Below are 20,523 nucleotides of genomic sequence, written 5' to 3'. Positions count from 1 at the left end.
ATTCATCTCCTTTGTCCCTTTTTTCCATGTAGGGAGGGAAAGGTGACCCTGGGACCACTGGTGACACTGGGCAGAAAGGGACAAAGGTAGGACATGGATGAGATCCTGGGAAATCCCATTCCTTGGGATGGGAACGTGGTGGAACAGCTTGGATGGCCCTGCATGGATTGGGAGCTGGAGAAACGTTCTCCAGAGCTCCTTCCAGCCTCAACTACTCCATGATCCTGGGAAATAAAGGCTGGATGAGCAGGGATGGGGAAGGAGCTTCCAGCAGGCCCAGAATTCCTCCTCTGCCCTCATTCCCTGTGATCTCCTCAATTCCCAGGGCCTGCGGGGCCTTCCAGGCCGGACCGGCGCTCCCGGAGCCAAAGGTGCCAAGGTGAGCCAAGCCCAGCCGAGCCCAGCTTTCCACCCTGCTCCAGCTGCCCCATTCCCAAAACTTCCCACCCATTCCCAGGAAAGCTTCATCCATGGAATTCTGAGGAATCACCCCATTTCTGAGGGAAAATCCCCCTTGGAAAGCCTGTGAAGAGCAGGGAATCACGGATCAGGGAGGTTTTAAGGCTTGCAGGGAACTTTGGATAATCTAGGGTTTAAAAACAAAACTAAAACCCAGCCCAAATCCCTCCTGGTCTGTGGCACCCAAATCCCTCCTGATCCATGGCACAGAATCCTGAGGAATCCACCCCATTTCTGAGGGAAAATCCTCTTGGAAGGCCTGTGAAGAGCAGGGAATCACGGATCAGGAGGTTTTGAGGCTTGCAGGGAACTTCAGGATAATCTAGGGTTGAAAACTAAACTAAACCCAGCCAAATCCCTCCTGATCTGGGAATCCTGAGGAATCCACCCCATTTCTGAGGGAAAATCCCCCTTGGAAAGCCTGTGAAGAGCAGGGAATCACGGATCGAAAGGTTTAAGGTTTGCAGAGAACTTTGGGATAATCTAGGGTTAAAAATGAAAACTAAACCAGCCAAATCCCTCCTGATCTGGAATCCTGAGGAATCCACCCCATTTCTGAGGGAAAATCCCCCTTGGAAAGCCTGTGAAGAGCAGGAATCACGGATCGGAAGGTTTTTAAGGTTTGCAGGGAACTTTGGGATAATCTAGGGTTTAAAAATGAAATTAAACCCAGGCCCAAATCCCTCCTGATCCAGGAATCCTGAGGAATCCACCCCATTTCTGAGGGAAAATCCCTCTTGGAAGGCCTGTGAAGAGCAGGGAATCATGGATCAGGAGGTTTTGAGGCTTGCAGGGAACTTCAGGATAATCCTAGGGTTGAAAACTAAACTAAACCCAGCCAAATCCCTCCTGATCTGGGAATCCTGAGGAATCCACCCCATTTCTGAGGGAAAATCCCCCTTGAAAGCCTGTGAAGAGCAGGGAATCACGGATCGGAAGGTTTTAAGGTTTGCAGGGAACTTTGGGATAATCTAGGGTTAAAAACGAAACTAAACCCAGCCCAAATCCCTCCTGATCCGTGGCTTAGCAACGGCCTGGGCTCAGGTCTAAATTGGTGCCCGGCTCTTATCATCACCATTAGTTCCCTATCAGTAAACAACATCTAATGAGCCTTAATGGGCTTTTTATGGAGGGATTGGGAAGCTTGATAAGAGAAATGGGAGCTGTTGGTGACAGAGGCAATGTTGTGGTTATTATTGTGGTTATAATAATTTTTAAAATTAATATTATTTTTATTGTTGTTGTTATGAACATTTGGATTCATCAGCCCCGCTCCATTTGGTAACTGAATTTTTATCTGGGGAATTCCCCACCTACTTCCCCTCCAGGTGAGCTTGGAGTTGGATAATCTCCAGTTTTAAGGATTCCCAAATTATCTTGGTTATGAGTTAAATTAGTGTTAGTTTGTTAATTTGTCTCATTTGTTATTAGTTAAATTTTAGTGATCTGAAATTTTTGGGCTGAGGTGAGACTTCATCTCTGAGTGTCACCCCTGGGTATCCCTTGCCTTGCTTTTTCCAGAGTTTTCCCATTTTTTGGGGGGGATTCTTTGTCCTCACAGCCCCTCCACTGCTTTTCCATCCACAGGGAGAAGTTGGCAGTGCTGGAAAACCGGGAATTCCAGGACTGAATGGACAGCATGGACCGAAGGTGAGGGTCTGAACCATCCCAGAATCATGGAATGCTTTGGGAAGGGACATTAAAGGTCGCCCCACAAGACTTTTCCCAGAAGTTTTCCCAAATCCACCTCTGGAAAATGCCCATTTCTTCCTAAGGGCATAAATTGGATTTTCCTGGGTCTGTTCCATAAATCAGCACGGATTGGGTGAGGATTCTTGGATATTGGGATTGAGATCTTTACTCATGTCCTCAGCTGAGTTCGTCCATCCCAATCCCAGGGTCTTTTCCATTTTAATGGAATGCTCCACATGCTCTTTTCCATTTTAATGGGAATTTTCCCTCTCCTGGAATAGCACCAGCACCCAGACTGAGGTGACACTCAGTAAATAACTCTAATCCAAGAAAAAAAACAGTTAATTCCCAAAATCCCAGCCTTTCCAAGCCCGCGTTAGCCATGATTTTACCCTTGGCTCCTTCCACCTGTGGAAAATGCCCATTTCTTCCAAAGGGCATCAATTGGGTTTTCCTGGATCTGCTCCCATAAATCAGCCTGGATAGGGTGAGGATTCTTGGATATTGGATTGGGATCTTTACTCACCTCCTCAGCTGAGTTCGTCCATCCCAATCTCAATGCTCCACAGGCTCTTTTCCATTTTTATGGGAATTTTCCCTCTCCTTGAATACCACCAGTGCCCAGACTGAGGTGACACTCAGTAAAAAACTAATCGAGGAAAAAAACAGTTAATTCCCAAAATCCAGCTTTTCCAAGCCCATGATTTTACCTTCCAGGGCAAGCCAGGAGCCTCAGGGAGCGACGGTGCCTCGGGAATTCCTGGGGAGAAAGGAGAAAAGGTTGGTGCTGAGCACGCTGCCATTTCCAAGGAATAAATCCCACATCCATCAGGTGCAGTTAACAAAATTTAACATTTTCCACATCGCTGGTGCCCTTTCAGAGGGGAAATGTCAACTGGCTGGAATGTTAGGGTTGGGAATGCAGTTGGAAAAGGGCAGGAGAGAGAGGGTCTCCTTAAATTCCCCTCTGTGCATGGATAAAATCCCAGGAGGAGCCAGTTGGGTGTGAGGAGAAGCCATCCAGAGGGGCTGGGATTCACTTTGCAGGGTTATTCCACCACCATTCCCAGGGTAAATCCTTGAATAAAAGTGGATCAGGCTGTGGCATGGGAAATGGGAAAGGTCTCCAAGCTGATCCGAGTTCTGTTCCCATCTCGTTCAGGAATTCCCACCTGAATCACCTCCCCCACCGATCTTCCTTCTTGGCATTCCTTAATTTCCTGCTTTATTCTTTAAAAAAAACACACCTAAATCTGTATTTTTCCGTAGGGGAAGAAAATAGTGATTTCTGCTAAAATAGTAAATTTTTAAGGGAAAAAAAAAAACCAAACAAAATCTCATCAGCCTGCATCAAATCTCTTGGCATTTTCCAGCCCCTCAGGCCCTTCCCACATTCCAGTCTCCAATGGATTTGGGATCTTAAAGGATTTCATTGATAACAAATCTGTTCCCTATTCCCTGATGGTCGAGCACATCCTGAAGTCTCTGGTTGGTGGCTTGGAGATCATTCCCAAGGAATTCTCATTCCCTTCCCCTCCTGGCCCTCTCCTCTCCCACAGAATTGTTTTCCACCACTGCTGGGTGTTGGATTTTTCCTTCTGGAGGGTTTCATGGGAATATTTTCCGTTCCAGCAGCTCTGGGAGAAAGCTCAGTGGTGAAGATGAAATTTGTAGGTTTGGGATCTTCCTCTTTCCTCGTTTTTCCCAGGGTTACAAATGAAAGGGTTCTGTTTAGGTGAGCTGGGAATTTAGGGATTCCTGGGAATAGTTGGATGGAAAATCCAAGTCACCAAGCACCTTCTGGACAAGGAAAGGTGGAGAGCAAAGGAATGTGGGAGGTGTTCCCGTATTTCCAATGCCATGGAATTGTTTGGATGAGGTTTGGCTGCCCCATCCCTAAAACCCCTGTGATTCCCAGGGAGCCAAGGGAGTTCCAGGATTGGGAGGATTCAAGGGACAAGCGGGATGGCCTGGGAAGCCTGGAGGGGCCGGAGCAGCTGGACCTCGAGGGCCACAGGGAGAGCCAGGCCCACAGGTGAGGGCAGGTCCTGAATCCCACAGGAATCCCAGTGGGTCCTGAATCCCACAGGAATCCCAGCAGATCCTGAATCCCAGCAGGTCCTGGATCCCACAAGAATTCCACAGATCTTCACAGATCCTGAATTCCACAGGTCCCAAATCCCACAGGTTCTGAATCCCACAGGAATCCCACAGGTCCTGAACCCCACGAGTCCTGAATCCCACAGGAATCCCACAGGAATCCCACAGATCCCAAATCCCACAGGAATCCCAGTGGGCCCTGAATTCCATAAATCCCGAATCCAACAGGAATCCCAGCAGGCCCTGAATCCTACAGGATTCACAGGTCCTCAATCCCACAGGCCCCAAATCCCACAGGCCCCAAATCCCACAGTAATCCCAGCAGGTTCCGAATCCCACAGGAATCCCAGCAAGTCCTGAATCCCACAGGAATCCCACAGATCCTGGATCCCAAAGGAATCCCACAGGCCCCGAATCCCACAGATCCTGAATCCCACAGGAATCCCATCAGGTCCTGAATCCCAGCAGGTCCCAAATCCCTGTGATCCTGAATCCCACATGTCCTGAATTCCAGCAGGCCCTAAATCCCACAGGAATCCCACTGGTCCTGAATCCCACAGATCCTGAATCCCACAGGTCCTCAATCCCAGCATGTCCTGAATTCGACAGGAATCTCACAGATCCTGAATCCCAAAAATCCCAAATACCACAGGTCCTGAATTGCACAGATTCTGAATTCGACAGGAATCGCACAGGTCCTGAACCCCACAAGTCATGAATCCCAGCAGGTTCTGAATCTCAGCAAGTCCTGAATTCCACAGGAATCCCAACAACTCCTGGATCCCACAGGAATCCCATAGATTCTGCATCCCACAGGAATCCCAGCAGGCCCTGAATCCCACAGGGATCCCACAGATCCTGAATCCTACAGGAATCCCAGCATGTCCCAAATCCCAGCAATCCTGAATCCCACATGTCCTGAATTCCAGTAGGCCCCGAATCCCAGCAGGTCCTGAATCCAAAAATCCCAAATCCCAGCAGGCCCTGAATCCCACAGAAATCCCACAGATCCTGAATCCCACAGATCCCAAATCCCACAGGCATCCACTCCTGGACACCCTCGTGTGCCTGAACACCCCTGAAGTGTCCCCATGTCCCCATGTCCCCATGTCCCCCCTCTCCCAAGCTCTCCCACATTCCCTCTTCCTACAGAATCTCAATCCACAGATTCCCTCTCCCAGTTCCTTTCCCTCCAGACATTTTCCCTCCCCTTTCTCCCCTCCTTTCCCTCTCTCCAGGGGAAGATCTGACCTCTCCATGGAGAGATAATTCCAAGTGATCAGGACACCAAGTGGTTCATTATCCCAGGATCAGGGTGCCAGGCCTTGGGAAGGAGCTGCTGGCTCTCAGCTCCTGTTTTTAATGAATATTTTTGCATTCCAGCCACGCTGGGCACCTTTAGAAATGCAGGGGAAAAAAATCCTGGGAAATGAGATGTTAATTCCATCAATGAGCAGGATCACCCTGCCCTGGAAGTTTTCTTGAGACAGCTCTGAGAAATAAGTAACTTTCCAAAGTGAAAAAAAGGCTGGAAATTAAAATTTCCTCCGTGGTTTTGCTGGGAGAGTTTCAGGCTTGGATTAAAGAACATAAAAATTACCTGGATGATCCAAGAATCAAAGAAAAGCTGGAATAAAATAACCTGGAAAACCAAATTTTATCTGTAAGCCCAGCTTGATTCCTGGCAATAATTTGGATTTTGGAGGATGGAAGTTGGGACAATTCCCAATTTTCTGGGAAAATCTAAGTCTGGATCTCATCAGATCCACTCTCCTGGATCTCCAAGGTCTCCCTGTCCTACAGATTTTTGCAGGAATTCTGACATGGATTGGTCACTAAAAAATCTCTCTTCCACCTCATTTCAGCATAATTTTCCTACTTTTTTCCCAAGCTGATATCCACTGACAACTTTTACACATCAGCTCCAGCAGGATCAAATATTGGTGGGATTTTGGCAAATTCCACATGAAAAATAATGCTTTAATTAATTAATTAAAAACTACAATTCCAATATCTAATTATGTAAACTGCAATATCAATATCTTGAACAGGAGATGTTGATCAGAACACGAGGCTTCTCTTCAGAAAGACAAAAAAAATTGTGATCCCATGGAATTCCCAAAGAAAAAAGGGATTTAAGGCAATAAGAAGGATGCAGAACAGAAAGGATGAGCAAGGAACTCAATCCACATCCAGAAATTCCCAATAATTTTTTTTGTTTGTGGCACAAGATCTCCTTGATTAACTCCTTTATCAAAAAATCCACTTTAAAACAACTCCTAAATATTTCATTTTTTTATTCCCCCAAAGACACTTGGATTTTCTCCCTGCTAATTTGCCTTTTTGGGAGCTGAATTTTACCTGGAAAATACCTCTGGAAATCAGCACCTTCCTTAAAAATAAGAGCTTGAAGTCACTGAATAAAGATGCTGCAAGTGTGATAGGGATCTTTAAAAGGAATTTTGAAGGGTGGTTATAGGAGAAAGGTGGAAAAAGGTCCTTCCAGAACAATAAAATATGGATTAAATCCCACTCCAGCCCATGGAAACAAAATTATTCTTCCTCCTCTTGCTCCCCAGGCTGTGCCTTGCCATGAAAAATAAATCAAAGGAATGACAGGAGGGAGGAGGGAGGCGAAAGTACAAGATTCCCTCATGGATATTTTAAAAGGCTGGATTTTTGATGTTGTTAGCGAGCCCAGAAAAGCCTGTCTGGGATAATAAACGGCTTTTTTTTTTGGACACTGATTAAAGAGAGGCTGTGAGGTGCCACTCTTTCCACCCACACTGCTCCTTGGTTTCTCCTGGAATTAAAGGAGAAGCTCCAGGAATGGCTTGAGGGGTTGGGGGAGAAAGGGAAAAATTCCAGAGCAGATTCCCATCCAGGTTGGGTTTTTGGGGGAAAATCCTGGAAAAAAAAAAGTGGGATATCTCTGGAAGTGCTGACAGAATTCTCCTTTTCTTCTCCAGGGTCCACCAGGGAAAAGAGGGAGATCCCAGCTCTGCCTCCAGGGACCCCCGGGCATGGACGGGCCAAAAGGAGAAATGGTCAGTATGGGAACGATCCAGTGGGGTTCCCAAAATTCCAAACTGGGGTTGGGTGAACCTTGGAGCTTCCAGGTTTCATTTCTCAGCTCTCCAGATTTTCCAACAAGAGCAGAGCTGTTGGAATCCCAAATTCCAGGTGTTGGGCACGGGCAGTGCTGCCCAGATTCCTGCCTGGAGGTGTCTCCTGCTGTGGGGAAGATGAAGGGACTTTCCTTTGGAAAACATCAAACTTTGGATCAGCAAATCCCCGAGGCAGAGCAGGAATGAACCAATAATCAGTGCAGGGTAATTAATGCATAATTAACGCTCAGCAGAGAATTCCAACAAGAGCTTTGGATCCCAACTAGTCTGGGGTCTGTCCCTACACCCTGCAAACCCCAATGTCCCAAGGGATTTTAGGGTCAGCAGTGGCACTGCTGTAACTCCGTGTGCTGCTGGTGCATAATGTGATTTTCCCTGGCGCTGGAAGTGAGCATGGATTGAGAAAAATGATCCTGCCGGCTTTAATTGGGATCATCCTTCTTGTGCTCCTTGTCCTTTAATATTTTGAAGCACCCTTAATCCACAAATCCAGTTTCCAGCAGTTGTGAGTGGAAAATTTGTCTGGGTGTTTTTTATCCCTTGTTGACAAAGCTCAACATCTCCTGGTTTTTCCATCTTTCCAGTGCTGGAATTGCAGCTCCACTTTCAAATCTTCTGCTTGAGCTGATTCCCAAAGATTCTGTGCAGGCCAGACCCCCTCCATGTATCCACCTCTTCCAGATGGAAAACCAACCTGACTTGATCCATGGATTTCATCTCCCACCTCATTTCCGTCTGGAGATTTTCCATCCCCTTTCCTCCCCTCCTTTCTCATCTCCTCAGGGGAAGTTTTGACCTCTCCATGGAGAGATAATTGCAAGTGATCAGGACATCAGGTTGTGTAATGTATCCCAGGATCAGAATGCCGAGGCTTGGGAAACAGCCGGTGGCTCTCAGCTCCCGTTTTTAATGAGTATTGTTGTGATGGAGCAGAGCTCCCAAAAAATCTGGGATGATCTAATGGACACATGGATGAGGCTGTTCCTGTCACCCCACTGAGCCACTCACAGATATCCCTGAAATTTATAGGAAAACACCTACAAATTTTTAGGCTTTTTACCCATCTCCCTTTGGAGCTATCATCCCTGAGGAGCACTTATCCCCAGAGCATTTCACAACAATCTCCAGTGATGTGATAATGATCCAAGTGTTTTTAACAGGGGGAAATTGGTCCTGCCGGGCAGAAAGGAGCCAAGGGAGAGCCGGGCCTTTCCGTGAGTGATTCTTCCCAAGATCGTTTCCCATTTTGGGGGGAAAAATGAGAAAATTGGCCAAACAGCCGTAAGAGGCCAAGAGGAGGAGGGAAATGCTGAGAAATGGATTTGCTCTGGGAATATCTGGGAAATGAGGCTGTGGGTGTTACCCAGGGATGGCAGAGTGGAGCGGGAGCAGAGCTGGGCTCTACAAAGCCAAGCCTAAAGCAGATTTTCCCTCTCCCATCTTTACCATGATTCTCAACTCCTGATTGTCCGACCAGAATCGGTGCTCCAGGGCTGATCAATGCCAACAAGGCCGAAAGAAAAACAGGAGAGGGGAATTGTGCCCATTTTCAAAGCTTTTAGGGAAAAGATGTGCCTGGGCTTCCAAATCCTGAGGAAGAGGAGGGCTTGAGCCACATGGATCAGGACAAAGTTCCTGTGGCAGCTCCCTCCACAACCCTTCATCCTGGATTTTGTGCCACTTGATTGACACGAGACAATATTTCCAATTTCCCAGGGTGTGGATTAATTTTCCAAGCAGGATTAATTTTAGCAGGGAAAGGATCCCCTAAATTTGGGCTGCTGAAAATTCCAGCTCCCTACATGGGAAAATGCCCCAAAATTTGGAATCCCAAGAAGGATAAGAGGCGATGACCCCAGGAAGTCCGGCAGGACATCGACCATCCCACAGGGAAGATTCCCAATGGGATCAGTGTCCGTTGGCTGTCCCAGGGATGAAGGATGGGCTCCAAACCCAGGAGATTGGAGGTCTCATTCCATGGGGAATGCTGTTGGCTGGGAAGGAGGCAGAGAAAGCAGGAGGAGGTGCAGCTCCAAATGATCAAATGTGGTTCCACATTCCCAAGGGGCAGTCCTGGAGGATAATTTGGGTGCAGGTGGCTCCATGGCTTTCCAGAGCTCAGGGAAGTTTGGGAGATCGTGGCTTTGGGGACAAGGCCAGGAGGGTGGGGACACTCAGCCCAGGTTTGAGGGGTGACATGGGGTGATGGGTGACAAGGGTGTTCACAGACCCTTCCAGTTTGGGACATGGAATGGTTTGGGATGGAAGGGACCTTAGAAATCATCCAATTTCAAGGCAGGGATTCCAACAGAGAGCTGGACTCAATGGTCTTTATGGATCCCTTCCAGTTTGGGACATGGAATGGTTTGGGATGGAAGGGACCTTAAAAATCATCCACTCCTTGGAAAGCAAGCCTGGGTTTGAGGGCTGATTTGGGTTGGGATTCCATTCCTCATGGCCAAAGGAGCTGGCTGCAGGAAAACCAGGAATTTCCAGAGGTAATGAGCCACAAACCTTGGCTGGAGCTCCCCATGACACCAAATCTCCAATCTCATTGCACCCAAATGAGGTGGCTGCACCTCGATGGGACAACATCAGAAGGGTGGGGACACTCCTTGGAAAACCAGCCCAGGTTTGATGCGTGACATGGGGTGATGGGTGACATGGGTTGATGGGTGACAAGGATGTTTACAGATCTTTCCAGTTTGGGACATGGAATGGTTTGGGATGGAAGGGACCTTAAAAATCATCCAATTCCAAGGCAGGGATTCCAACAGAGAGCTGGACTCGATGGTCTTTATGGATCCTTTCCAGTTTGGGACATGGAATGGTTTGGGGTGGGAGAGACCTTAAAAATCATCCAGTTTCAAGGCAGGGATTCCAACAGAGAGCTGGACTCGATGGTCTTTATGGATCCCTTCAAAATTGGGACATGGAATGGTTTGGGATGGAAGGGACCTTAAAAATCATCCACTCCTTGGAAAGCGAGCCTGGGTTTGAGGGCTGATTTGGGTTTGGAGTCCATTCCTCATGGCCAAAGGAGCTGGCTGCAGGAAAACCAGGAATTCCCAGAGGGAATGAGGTGCAAATCTTGAACCGTGACACCAAATCTCCTATTTCATTGGACCCCAAACGAGGTGGCTCCACATCAGTGGGACAACACCAGGAGGGTGGGGACACTCCTTGGAAAGCCAGCCCGGGTTTGAGGTGGGACTTGAGTCACATTCATGGCCAAAGGAGCTGCAGGAAAACCAGGAATTTCCAGAGGGAATGAGGTGTAAATCTTGAACCATGACACCAAATCTCTGCTCTCATTACACCCCAAACGAGGTGTCTCCACCTCAATGGGACAAGCAAGGAGATGGTGCCAGGGCTGGAATTCATCCCTAAATTCCGTTTTTCCCACTCTGGCACAGGAGGAAGAGGTGAAGGAAGTGCTGAGGAGTGAAATGCGAGGGATTTGTGGTGAGTTGGCCCCGTGGTGACCCTGCCAGCTGCTAAATTGGAGCCATTTCTGTGCCAGCACACATCCAAATGTCACCGTCAGCAGCAGGTGGAGCTGGGGCCCCTCTCCAGGAGTCTGGAATTCCAGGCTCTGCAGATTCCTGACCTCCTGAAATTCTCCATTTTTATCCCTTAAAACCTCCCTCCTCTTCCCATTTGGTTTTGTCAGCAAATCTTTCCCCCATTTCCTCGTGGATTGAGAAGGTGCTGGGTCACTTGGAGCTCACTGAACCTTTTAATTCCCAGTTTTTTGTGGCATTCCTTGGCACACAGAATTCTCTGCTCCCACAGGAAATAACTGCCACCAGCACCACCAAAAAAAAAAAAAGAACCACAAAAAAACAAAACAAAAACCAAAGCAAAATCCCCAAAACAAACAAAAACACACCAAAAACAAACAAACAATCAAAAACCCCACAAACAAAAAAAAAAAACAAACAATAATTCAAAACAAAAAAAACCACAACAACCAAATTTGGGGATGGTTTTATCCCAGAATCCCAACATTGAAACTTTTTGGGGTCTTGCTTTCCTTGCCCTGAAGAAATCCATTTATTTGAGATCCGGCAGAACCCATTCCCAGGGCTTTCCCTATGGACATGGAAGATTTTTAGGTTCACCACCACTGGAATTGTTAGGAAGCATTTGGATCCTTGAAAAGGGGGGGAAAGGGATGAAAAATAATTAATAAAATAATTATTTCTTTGGAAAATCTTATTTATGTTGGGGGAAAAAAAGCAGCAAACTCTTCCCTGTCTCTTCTGCCTGCAGGTTGTGGAGGTGAGTTGGGAACGATGTCCATGGAAAAGGGTAAGGCTGGGAATTCATGCAGGAAAGGATTTTCTCCTTGCCCCAGATCAGCCCAAAACTGTAAAAAGTTGTTTTTAGGAATAAATGGGGTTTTTTCCTGGGATACAGTGCAGAAAATGTTGGATCACCAACAGCTTTTGGATCCTGGTTTGAGGGGGATGGGTCTTCCTGAGAGGAATCTGAGGGATCAGAGGGACACCTGGGAGTCTCCTGTTTTCACCCTCTCCTCCAGGACGTGCTCAAATCCCTTCCTGACTCCCAGTTTTTAAAGCTGAGCCCACAGGAACCCCAATCCCTGCCCACAAAATTCCGGGATTGCTCCACATCCCAAACCATCCCCAGGATCAGCTCCAGGACTCATGGAATCCTCACATCCAATGGTCCACGGAGCCTGAAGAGCTGATCTGCCCACCCCAAAGCTTCGGATCCGTCCTCAGTGACCCTCAATCCGCAGGTCTGGAGGTGGCTGAAGTCCACAGGGGGCTCCAAGGGTATTCCCAGCCTCGGGAATACGCCAGGAATGGTGGAAATTGGGAGGAAAAGCTTGACACAACTCACAGCAAGACCACATTGGAGACTGCAGTGAAGCCCTTCATGGAGCCACCTCCACTCCTTGCAGGTGAGTTCAGCTTCTTCCTTCCCATCTTCCCAACCATGGAATGAATCCTCTGGAGCGTTCCATGGTAAATCCTCTTCCCTGGAATTGGGCAGGGATGGGATTCCCAGTGAGGGCTCCCACACTCTTGGAGAAGATACGAGCCCATGCCCCTGGAAGTGAGGAAAATCTAAATATTCATGGGATCAGTGGTGATCCCAATGTTCCAAAAGGCTCCTTTTAAAAAGCTGGGAGGAGGCAGCCATTTCCAGGGTGGTTTTGTCCAATTTTTCCTACCACATCCTTGGCAAGTGCCAGTAAAACTTCCAACCAGGCAGAAATGGCATCTCTGAGACCAAACCCTCATCCCAGACTATTCCTGTCCAGGGCATTGTGAACATTGTAATAAAAGATAAAACCACAGCTTAAAAAATGGGAAAACATGTTTTCCATGAGCTTTTCCTCATGGAAAACCACTGGAGCTGTTCCTGTTAGTGTTTTCCAAGAGGGAAGGGCCCTGGGAGAGCCAGGTCTGCTCCAGAGCAGGGCAAGAGCCACCCACGGACCTCCTGATCTCCTCACCGGGGCTTGGATTTCCATCTGGATTGGTGGGACAGAGGGAAAACAGGACAGGGAAATTGAGGGATTGTGGAGTGATTTGTGGCAGGATTTCTCCTACTTGGAGCTCAAAATCCAAACTTCAGGACAGGATTAAAAAGTTTGGGATAATTTCTTGTAATTCAGCGGGTGAAGATGCTCAGATTTTGTCACCAGGAGGAAGAGGAGGAAGGTTGGGTACAATGGATGGCACAGCTGGAGAAATAATTGAAAATAAATTAAAAATCCCATTTAAAATTAAAAATAATTTTAAAAACTGAGCAAGACACCCCAGTGTTGTCGCCTTTACACCCCAAAATCAGCTGCAGTGTTGTCCTGCAGTTTACAGGTGTGGGGGTTTATTATGGGATGCAAGTGTGAAGTTCTTGGGGAATTTCTTCCAAATTAGGGAGATGGAGCAGTGGAATGCTTTTCCAGCCTGAGAGTTTGGGGTTTAATTAAACGTGGTCAAGCACTGTCATTAAATCCTGTTGGTCACCCCAAAAATATCCTCTAGGGGAGGTCTCAATGCTCCAAACTCAAGTTTAAGAGAGAGGTGGACTCCATGATCCTTCCAACACCTTCCAGTTTGGGACATGGAATGGTTTGGGATGGAAGGGGCCTTAAAAAATCATCCAATTCCAGGCCAGGGAGTCCAACAGAGATTTGGGTTCCAGGGTTTTTACTGCCTCCTTTCCAACTTGGGACATGGAATGGTTTGGGATGGAGAGGACCTTAAAAATCATCAAGTTCCAAGGCAGGGAGTCCAACAGTGATTTGGATTTCAGGGTTTTTACAGCCCCTTCAAATTTGGGACATGGAATGGTTTGGGATAGCCTAAAAAATCATCCAATTCCAGGCCAAGGGGTCCAACAGAGAGTTGGGTTCCAGGGTTTTTACAGGCCTCTTTCCAGTTTGGGACATGGAATGATTGGGATGGAAGAGGCCTTAAAAATCATCCAAGGGGTCCAACAGAGATTTGAATTCCAGGATTTTTACAGACCCTTCCAATTTAGGACGTGGAACTGTTTGGGATAGCCTTAGAAATCATCCAACTCCAGGCCAGGGATTCCAACGGAAAGTTGGACTTATGGTCTTTATTGATCTCTTCCAGTTTGGGACTTGGAATGGTTTGGGATGAAAGAGACCTTAAAAATCATCCAGTTCCAAGGCAAGGAGTCCAGCAGTGATTTGGATTCCAGAGTTTTTATGGACCCTTCCAATTTAGGGCATGGGACAGTTTGGGATAGCCTTAAAAATCATCCAATTCCAGGCCAAGGGGTCCAGCAGAGAGTTGGATTTCGGGATTTTTACAGGCCTCTTTCCAGTCTGGGACACGGAACGGTTTGGGATAGAAGAGGCCTTAAAAATCATCCAATTCCAGGCCAGGGATTTCAACAGAAAGTTGGGCTCAATGGTCTTTATTGATCCCTTCCAATTTGGAATGTGGAATTGTTTGGGATGGAAGGGACCTTAAAAATCATCCAAGAGGTCCAACAGAGATTTGGATTCCAGGGTTTTTACAGCCCCCTTTCCATCTTGAGGCATGGAACAGTTTGGGTTGGAAGGGGCCTTAAGGATCATCCAATTCCAAGCTCATATTCTACGATTCCACGATTCCCCAGGATGGGGAGCTTTGGGAAGAGCTTTGGGAAGGGTTTTAAGTCAAACCCATGGATGATGGCCCCATGTAAGGGATGAAAACATCCCAAAACACCCAGCCAAGCCTAGAACCGAACCAAACCCCAGCCATCCCCACTGCGCGCTCTCTCCCGATGTCTGTGCCGGACGTCAGAGTCTCCCATCTGGATCCAAACTCGATTTGCACCGCGGCAGCGCCCGGGATCAGATGGATGGGACGTTCCAGGTGTTATTGAATCACGGCAGCAGCCAACAATCCCATTACAAGCAGGGGCTGAGGCAGGAGGGCTCATAAATCCCTCTGCTAAGTGACGAGGCTCCAGACGTTAACAGGATTGTGCGGCCGGAGCGTTATTGCCGCCAGATTCCGATCGCTCCCGGCTTTTCCGAGCCTCCCCAGCTCCAGCCTGACATTTATCTCCTGCAAACAACCACCAGCACTGCCATCCTCTCTGACGAACGCCCAACCTTTCCCACGGAGTTGTTTAACACCATTAAGGGTTTTATTGCCGCCGCCGGCTCCTCGCTGCCCGCGGCCCGGTTGCTCCGTGACATTTATGAGGAGAACTCGTTAGCCACGGAAGGCTCCGAGGAGCTTTATTTAAATGAGGGATAATTTGTTTGCACGCCCTCATTCCGTGTGATTTCCTTGGTGTTTTTATCCCCCCCAGCCCAGGCGCGGCGGACGGCGGGAGCCTCTCTGGGAGAAGCCGACAGCCAATTACCAGGTGAAAAGCTGGGAATTAAGTGGCATTTTGGGAAGTCAGTTCCCAGGTGGGAAGGGCTGCTCGGCCTTGGGATCAAGGGATGTGGCACTGAAGGAGTTACACGAGGTTAAAACTCAGTTTGGGCTTGGCTTAAAGCAGCTGGGCTTGCCCCAGGGGTGCTGAGCTGGTGGTGAAGGAACTGGAGGGGGATTTGATCCAGAAAAACACACTGAGAGGATTCTCCTGGAATTCCCTGAATGCGGACATTCCTGTGAAAATATCCCACCCAGAATCCAGGGTTTAACCATCCCTTTGGAAAGGTCAGGGGCCTCCATGGTGGAGTTCGCAGGGATGGATGATGGAGCAACACGGAGCTCATCCCACTCTGGGAATCCACTGCTGGATGTGCCCTTTGTCCCCTCTGGGAATCCGCTCCTGGATAATCCCATTTTTCAACTCTGGGAATACACTCTAATTCCCTCCTTTGTTTATTATGGAAATCCGCTCCTGGATATCCCCATTTTTCCACTCTGGGAATCCACTCCTGGATGTGCCCTTTGTCCACTCTGGGAATCCACTCCTTGATATCGCCATTTTTCCACTCTGGGAATCCACTCCTGGATGTGCCCTTTGTCTCCTCTGGGAATCCACTGTCAGATTCCCTCCTTTGTTTAATATGGGAATCCACTCCTGGATATCCCCATTTTTCCACTCTGGGAATCCACTGCTGGATTCCCTCCTTTGCCCACTCTGGGATCCAGCCCAGGGGTGGGTGTGGGGTGTTTTCCACAGCAAATCCAACCCATGGATGGTTACGGGGATATTTTCCAAAATGTGGCCTTTTCCCACCCAAATCCAACATGTGGATGGTTGTGGGGGTGTTGTCCCACCCGGATCCAGCCCCTGGATGGTTGTGAGGGTGTTTTCCCACCTTGATCCAACACATGGGTAATGTGGGACTGGGCAGGAATGAGGCCCAGATCCAACCTGTGGGGAATGTGGGGTGTTTTCCCACCCAGATCCAAGCCAAGGGAATGTTGGGGTACTTTTCCACCTGAATCCAACCTGTGGATGATTGTGGGGGTGTTTTCCCACCTGGATCCAACCCATGGATGGTTGTGGGGTGTTTTCCAGAGTGGATCCAACCCCTGGGGTGGGTGTGAGGTGTTTTCCCACCCGGATCCAACCCATGGGGAATGTGGGATGTTTTCCCACTGGGATCCAACCCGTGGGAATTGTGGGGTGTTTTTCCACTTGGATCCAACCCATGGGAATTGTAGGGTGTTTTCCCACAGGGATCCAACCCATGGGAAATGTGGGATTGGGCAGGAATATAGCCCTTATCCAACCCATGGGAATCCAACCCATGGGGAATTCTAGGGTGTTTTCCCACATGGATCCAACCCCTGGGAATTGTGGGGTGTTTTCCCACCAGGACCCAACCTATGAGAAATTGTGGGGTGCTTTCCCACCTGGAGCCAACCCACAGGGAATGTGGAACTGGGCAGGAATGAAGCCCAGATCCAATCCAGGGGAACTGTGGGGTGTTTTCCCGCACAGATACAAACCATGAGGAACTGAGATGTTTCCCCACCCAGATCCAACCCAAGGGAATAGTGGGGATGTTTTCCCACCAGGATCCAACCCCTGGAAATTGGGAGGTGTTTTCCCACTGGGATCCATCCCATGGGAATTGTGGGGTGTTTTCCCACCAGGATCCATCCCATGGGAATAGTGGGGATGTTTTCCCACCAGGATCCAACCCCTGGAAATTGGGAGGTGTTTTCCCACTGGGATCCATCCCCTGGGACTTGTGGGTGTTTCCCTGCAGCCCGGTGCCTGCAGCCCATGGATGAGGGCTCCTGCCAGCGCCATTCCCTGCTCTGGTACTTCCACGTCCCCTCCAGCTCCTGCCGGCCCTTCCTGTTCGGGGGCTGCGGCGGGAACAGCAACCGCTTCCCATCCCGGCGGGAATGCCAGCGCCGCTGCCACAGCCCCCCAGGTGAGCCTGGGCCCCCCAAACTCCCTCCTCCTCCAGCCTGGAGCAGGAAAACCCACCCAGAGTTCGCCCATTCCCACTTCCCTAAGGTGGAAGCGCCAGGAAGTTGCAGAGTTTTCTTCCCTTCCCGTTCCCAGATCATTCCCAGGAGCTCCTGGACATCTCCTCTGGGTTAATTCCATGGGTGGGATGGGCATGGACCCACCTGGACACCAGGTCCTGATGTTTTGGATGCCTTTTTTGCTTTCCAAGGAGTGAAATTCTGCAGGGATTTGGGGATTTGCGCTCTCAGAACCCTTTGGAATGTTCCATCCAGGCACAGTCTGGCATCTCCAGGCAGAGCCTTAAATCTAATCCAGACCAGTTTAAGTCTGGATTAACAGCCCAGGGTTGGGGTCTCACCTCATCCAGGGGTTCAGTGGGAAAATCTCCTGGAAGCACAGCTTGGCTCCCATTGCCAGATCCAGGGGTTTTGGGGTCCGTTCATGTGGATTTTCCCTCATCTCCAGGTGATCCCAGGGAAAATGGGGCCTGGCAGGAAGGCAAACCCTGCTCCAAGCAGGGCAGGAGCTGGGACTGATCCCAGCCTTCCAAGGAAAATATTCCTCTCTGAGAATTCCCTCTGCCTGCAGACCTTTGGAAAAAAAAAATCCATAAATTCTCCACAATCCATTAAAAAAATCTCTGGTGAGGTTCATCTGCGCTGGGTTTGAGGGAAACTTTAAAAAGAGAGAGGAATTCAAGGCTCAGATCCATAATTTTAGGAATCCCTCCAAGGGCTTGAAATCCAGGCCCAGCAGCACCAGAAAATGAGTGAAGCTCCTCCTGCCCAAATTTTTTCCAGGGAATTCCCTGGAAATTTTTTCCTCATTCCCTGGAAATTTTTTTTTCCAGGGAATTTGCTTTAGGAGCCACTGGGAGCTTCACAAAGCAGCTGAAGGTACCTCCAGCACAGTCTGTGGGAAGAAACAACCACTGGGAATGGGATTAATCCCAATCCAAGACAGATCCCTGAGTCCTCCTCATGCCCATTTTTCCTGGCTGATCCTAAACAGAGCCAGGATCCAGCCAGGATTGGGATTTTGCTTTTTGTGGGTGTGGGATGGGACAATCCCGTGGTGTCAGGGACCTCCTGAGCCGCTTGGGAATTCCAAGAGGGAGCCCAGACTGCAGCCAACATTCCCATTGTTTTCTCTTCCCTCTTTTTCCCAAACCAGGCAGAGGGAGATGAGCAGCTCCAAGTGCTTCATTTAAATCCAATGGGACTGGGAGGAGTGACTCCAACACCTCCAGGATGGACAAGGAAAACAAACACCAAAATCTTGGAAAAAAAGATGTCAGAAAACTGGAATTATGGACGTTATGGGATGAGGAGAGGGAAACCTGTGGATGCTCAGGAAAAGGAGGATGGGAAGGGCAGAATTCCTGAGCCAAACCAGGTGGCACAAAATCCCGAGTTTTATTTTTGTAAAATAAAAGTGTCTCGATGCTGTGGAATTCTGGATCTCTCGCCTGGAAGAGGGAAACCTTGGGAATGGCAGAGAAAGGTGGGAATATCTATTTTTCCAGCTGGATCGGGTGGAGCCCCATCCCTTTGGCCTGGCCCTAAATTCCCTGGGAATTCTCACCTCCTCCTCCACTTGGCAATTCCCTGTGGTCTTCAGGAATGCCCACCTTCTCCTCCACTTGGAAATTCCCTGAGGCCTTTAGAAATTTTCTATGGCCTTCAGGAATTCCAGCCTTCTCCTCCACTTAGGAATTCCCTGGGCAGGTTAAAAGGAGCCATCCCAAAATCTCCAAGAAAAAAACAGAGATCCAAGCCAGGCTTCTCCCTAAAAAATGCCACTTCCAATTCCTCAAGGAGCTTGGAGCTGCAGCTTGTGGAAATCCAGGAAGAGAGATCCCAAATCCCAGGATTTTGGCCCCATGGAGACACGGACACAGCTGAGAGGGGTCCTGCTCCATGGGACAATCCTTGGGAAAGGTTACAGGATTTCCAATGGGAAAATGGAGATTTATTGAAAGTTTTCCATGTAATTTGGTAAAACTGAGCTCAGATTTCCCAGGTTTCAGCGTTCCCAGATTTCAGATTTCCCAGGATTCAGGGTTGGCTCTTTGTTCTTGGTAGCACAGGTAGGAAAAGGATTCTTCTCACTCCCAAAATCCCAGGATTTCCAATGGGAAAACAGGGATTTATTAAAAGTTTTCCATGTAACTTGGTAAAACTGAGCTAGGATTTCCCAGGTTTCAGCATTCCCAGATTTCCCAGGATTTGGGGTTGGCCCTTTGCTCCTGGTAGCACAGGTAGAAAAAGGATTCTCCTCACTCCCAAAATCCCAGGATTTTCCGGCCCCACAACATCCCAGGCACTGAGGAGGGAGGAGCAGAGATTTGGGGACTTTTCTTCCTTTTTCTCCCCCCGCAAAAAACCAAAAAACATGGAATTTTGTAAGCCTTGGCAAGGAGACACTTCCAGAGTGACAATCCCAGCCTCTCCTCCTGAAATCCTGGTCTGGCCTGAGATGTCCTTGGGCAGGAAAAACATTCCAGAAAAATATTCCCTGGGAGAAGAAACAAAACATTCCCGGTGGGAAAAGCGGCGTCACCTGGAAGGGAGGGAATGGGAACAAGTGGAATTCTGGGAAACATTCCCACATTTTCCCATTTTCCTGGTTTCCCTGTGAGAATTTACCCAGGAATGCTGAAGGATGCTGATCTTGGCATGCTGCAGCCTCTGGAATCCAACACCCCAGGAAATATGGAATGAGTGGAATTCCAGCCTGAAGGGAGCTGAGACCATGCAGGGAAATAAAAGGATTCCAAATAATCAGGAAATAATCTCACTTCCGAATTAAATGGACAAAAATGATCAGGGAAACAGAGGCTTGGAAGTTCCCTGGTTGGAAAATAAAATCGTGGAATGGTTTGGATTGGAGGGACTTTGAGGAATATCCAATTGCACCCCATCCATGGCAGGGACAGCTCCCCCTGTCCCAGGCTGCTCCAGCCCCAGTGTCCAACCTTGGCCATTGCAGGGCTCAGGGGCAGCCCCAGCTGCTCTGGGAATCCCTTCCCAAAATCCCACCCCAGGCTCCCTCTCCAGGGAATTCCCTCCATTCCCAGCTCTCCCAGCCTGCCATTGGATCCATCCCCACCCCGACTCCTCTCCAGGAAGGAATTTTGGGATCTGGGGGCTTCACTGGCAATCTCAGCACTCCAGGAAGGGTCTCCCTTCCCTTTGCCATCCCCAACTTCCATAAAAATCCCTGGGGATGGATTCTGAGTGTCCCA

The 20,523-nt window shown here is 48.7% G+C and overlaps 1 protein-coding gene across 1 annotated transcript in view; it reads left to right on the top strand.

Annotated features, from left to right (window-relative positions):
• The window catches only part of LOC128946379 (collagen alpha-1(VII) chain-like), a 110,329-nt gene extending 91,555 nt beyond the window's left edge, over positions 1-18,774 (top strand). Inside the window, 13 exon segments of the mRNA XM_054290110.1 lie at positions 33-86; positions 326-379; positions 2,047-2,109; positions 2,869-2,931; positions 4,070-4,186; positions 7,221-7,298; positions 8,540-8,593; positions 10,796-10,844; positions 11,655-11,693; positions 12,148-12,312; positions 15,198-15,254; positions 17,065-17,235; positions 18,450-18,774. Coding sequence (XP_054146085.1) covers positions 33-86; positions 326-379; positions 2,047-2,109; positions 2,869-2,931; positions 4,070-4,186; positions 7,221-7,298; positions 8,540-8,593; positions 10,796-10,844; positions 11,655-11,693; positions 12,148-12,312; positions 15,198-15,254; positions 17,065-17,235; positions 18,450-18,463 — 978 coding nt within the window. The 3' untranslated portion in view covers positions 18,464-18,774.
• The last annotated feature ends 1,749 nt before the right edge of the window (positions 18,775-20,523 follow it).

This window comes from Melozone crissalis, unplaced genomic scaffold (genome assembly GCF_028551555.1).
Source record: "Melozone crissalis strain CALT ecotype California unplaced genomic scaffold, PUWL_Pcris_2 ptg000080l_1, whole genome shotgun sequence".
In the NCBI taxonomy this organism is placed as follows: Eukaryota; Metazoa; Chordata; class Aves; order Passeriformes; family Passerellidae; genus Melozone; species Melozone crissalis.
Note: the sequence above shows the minus strand (reverse complement) of the source record. Positions and strands in the feature narration are given on the sequence as shown.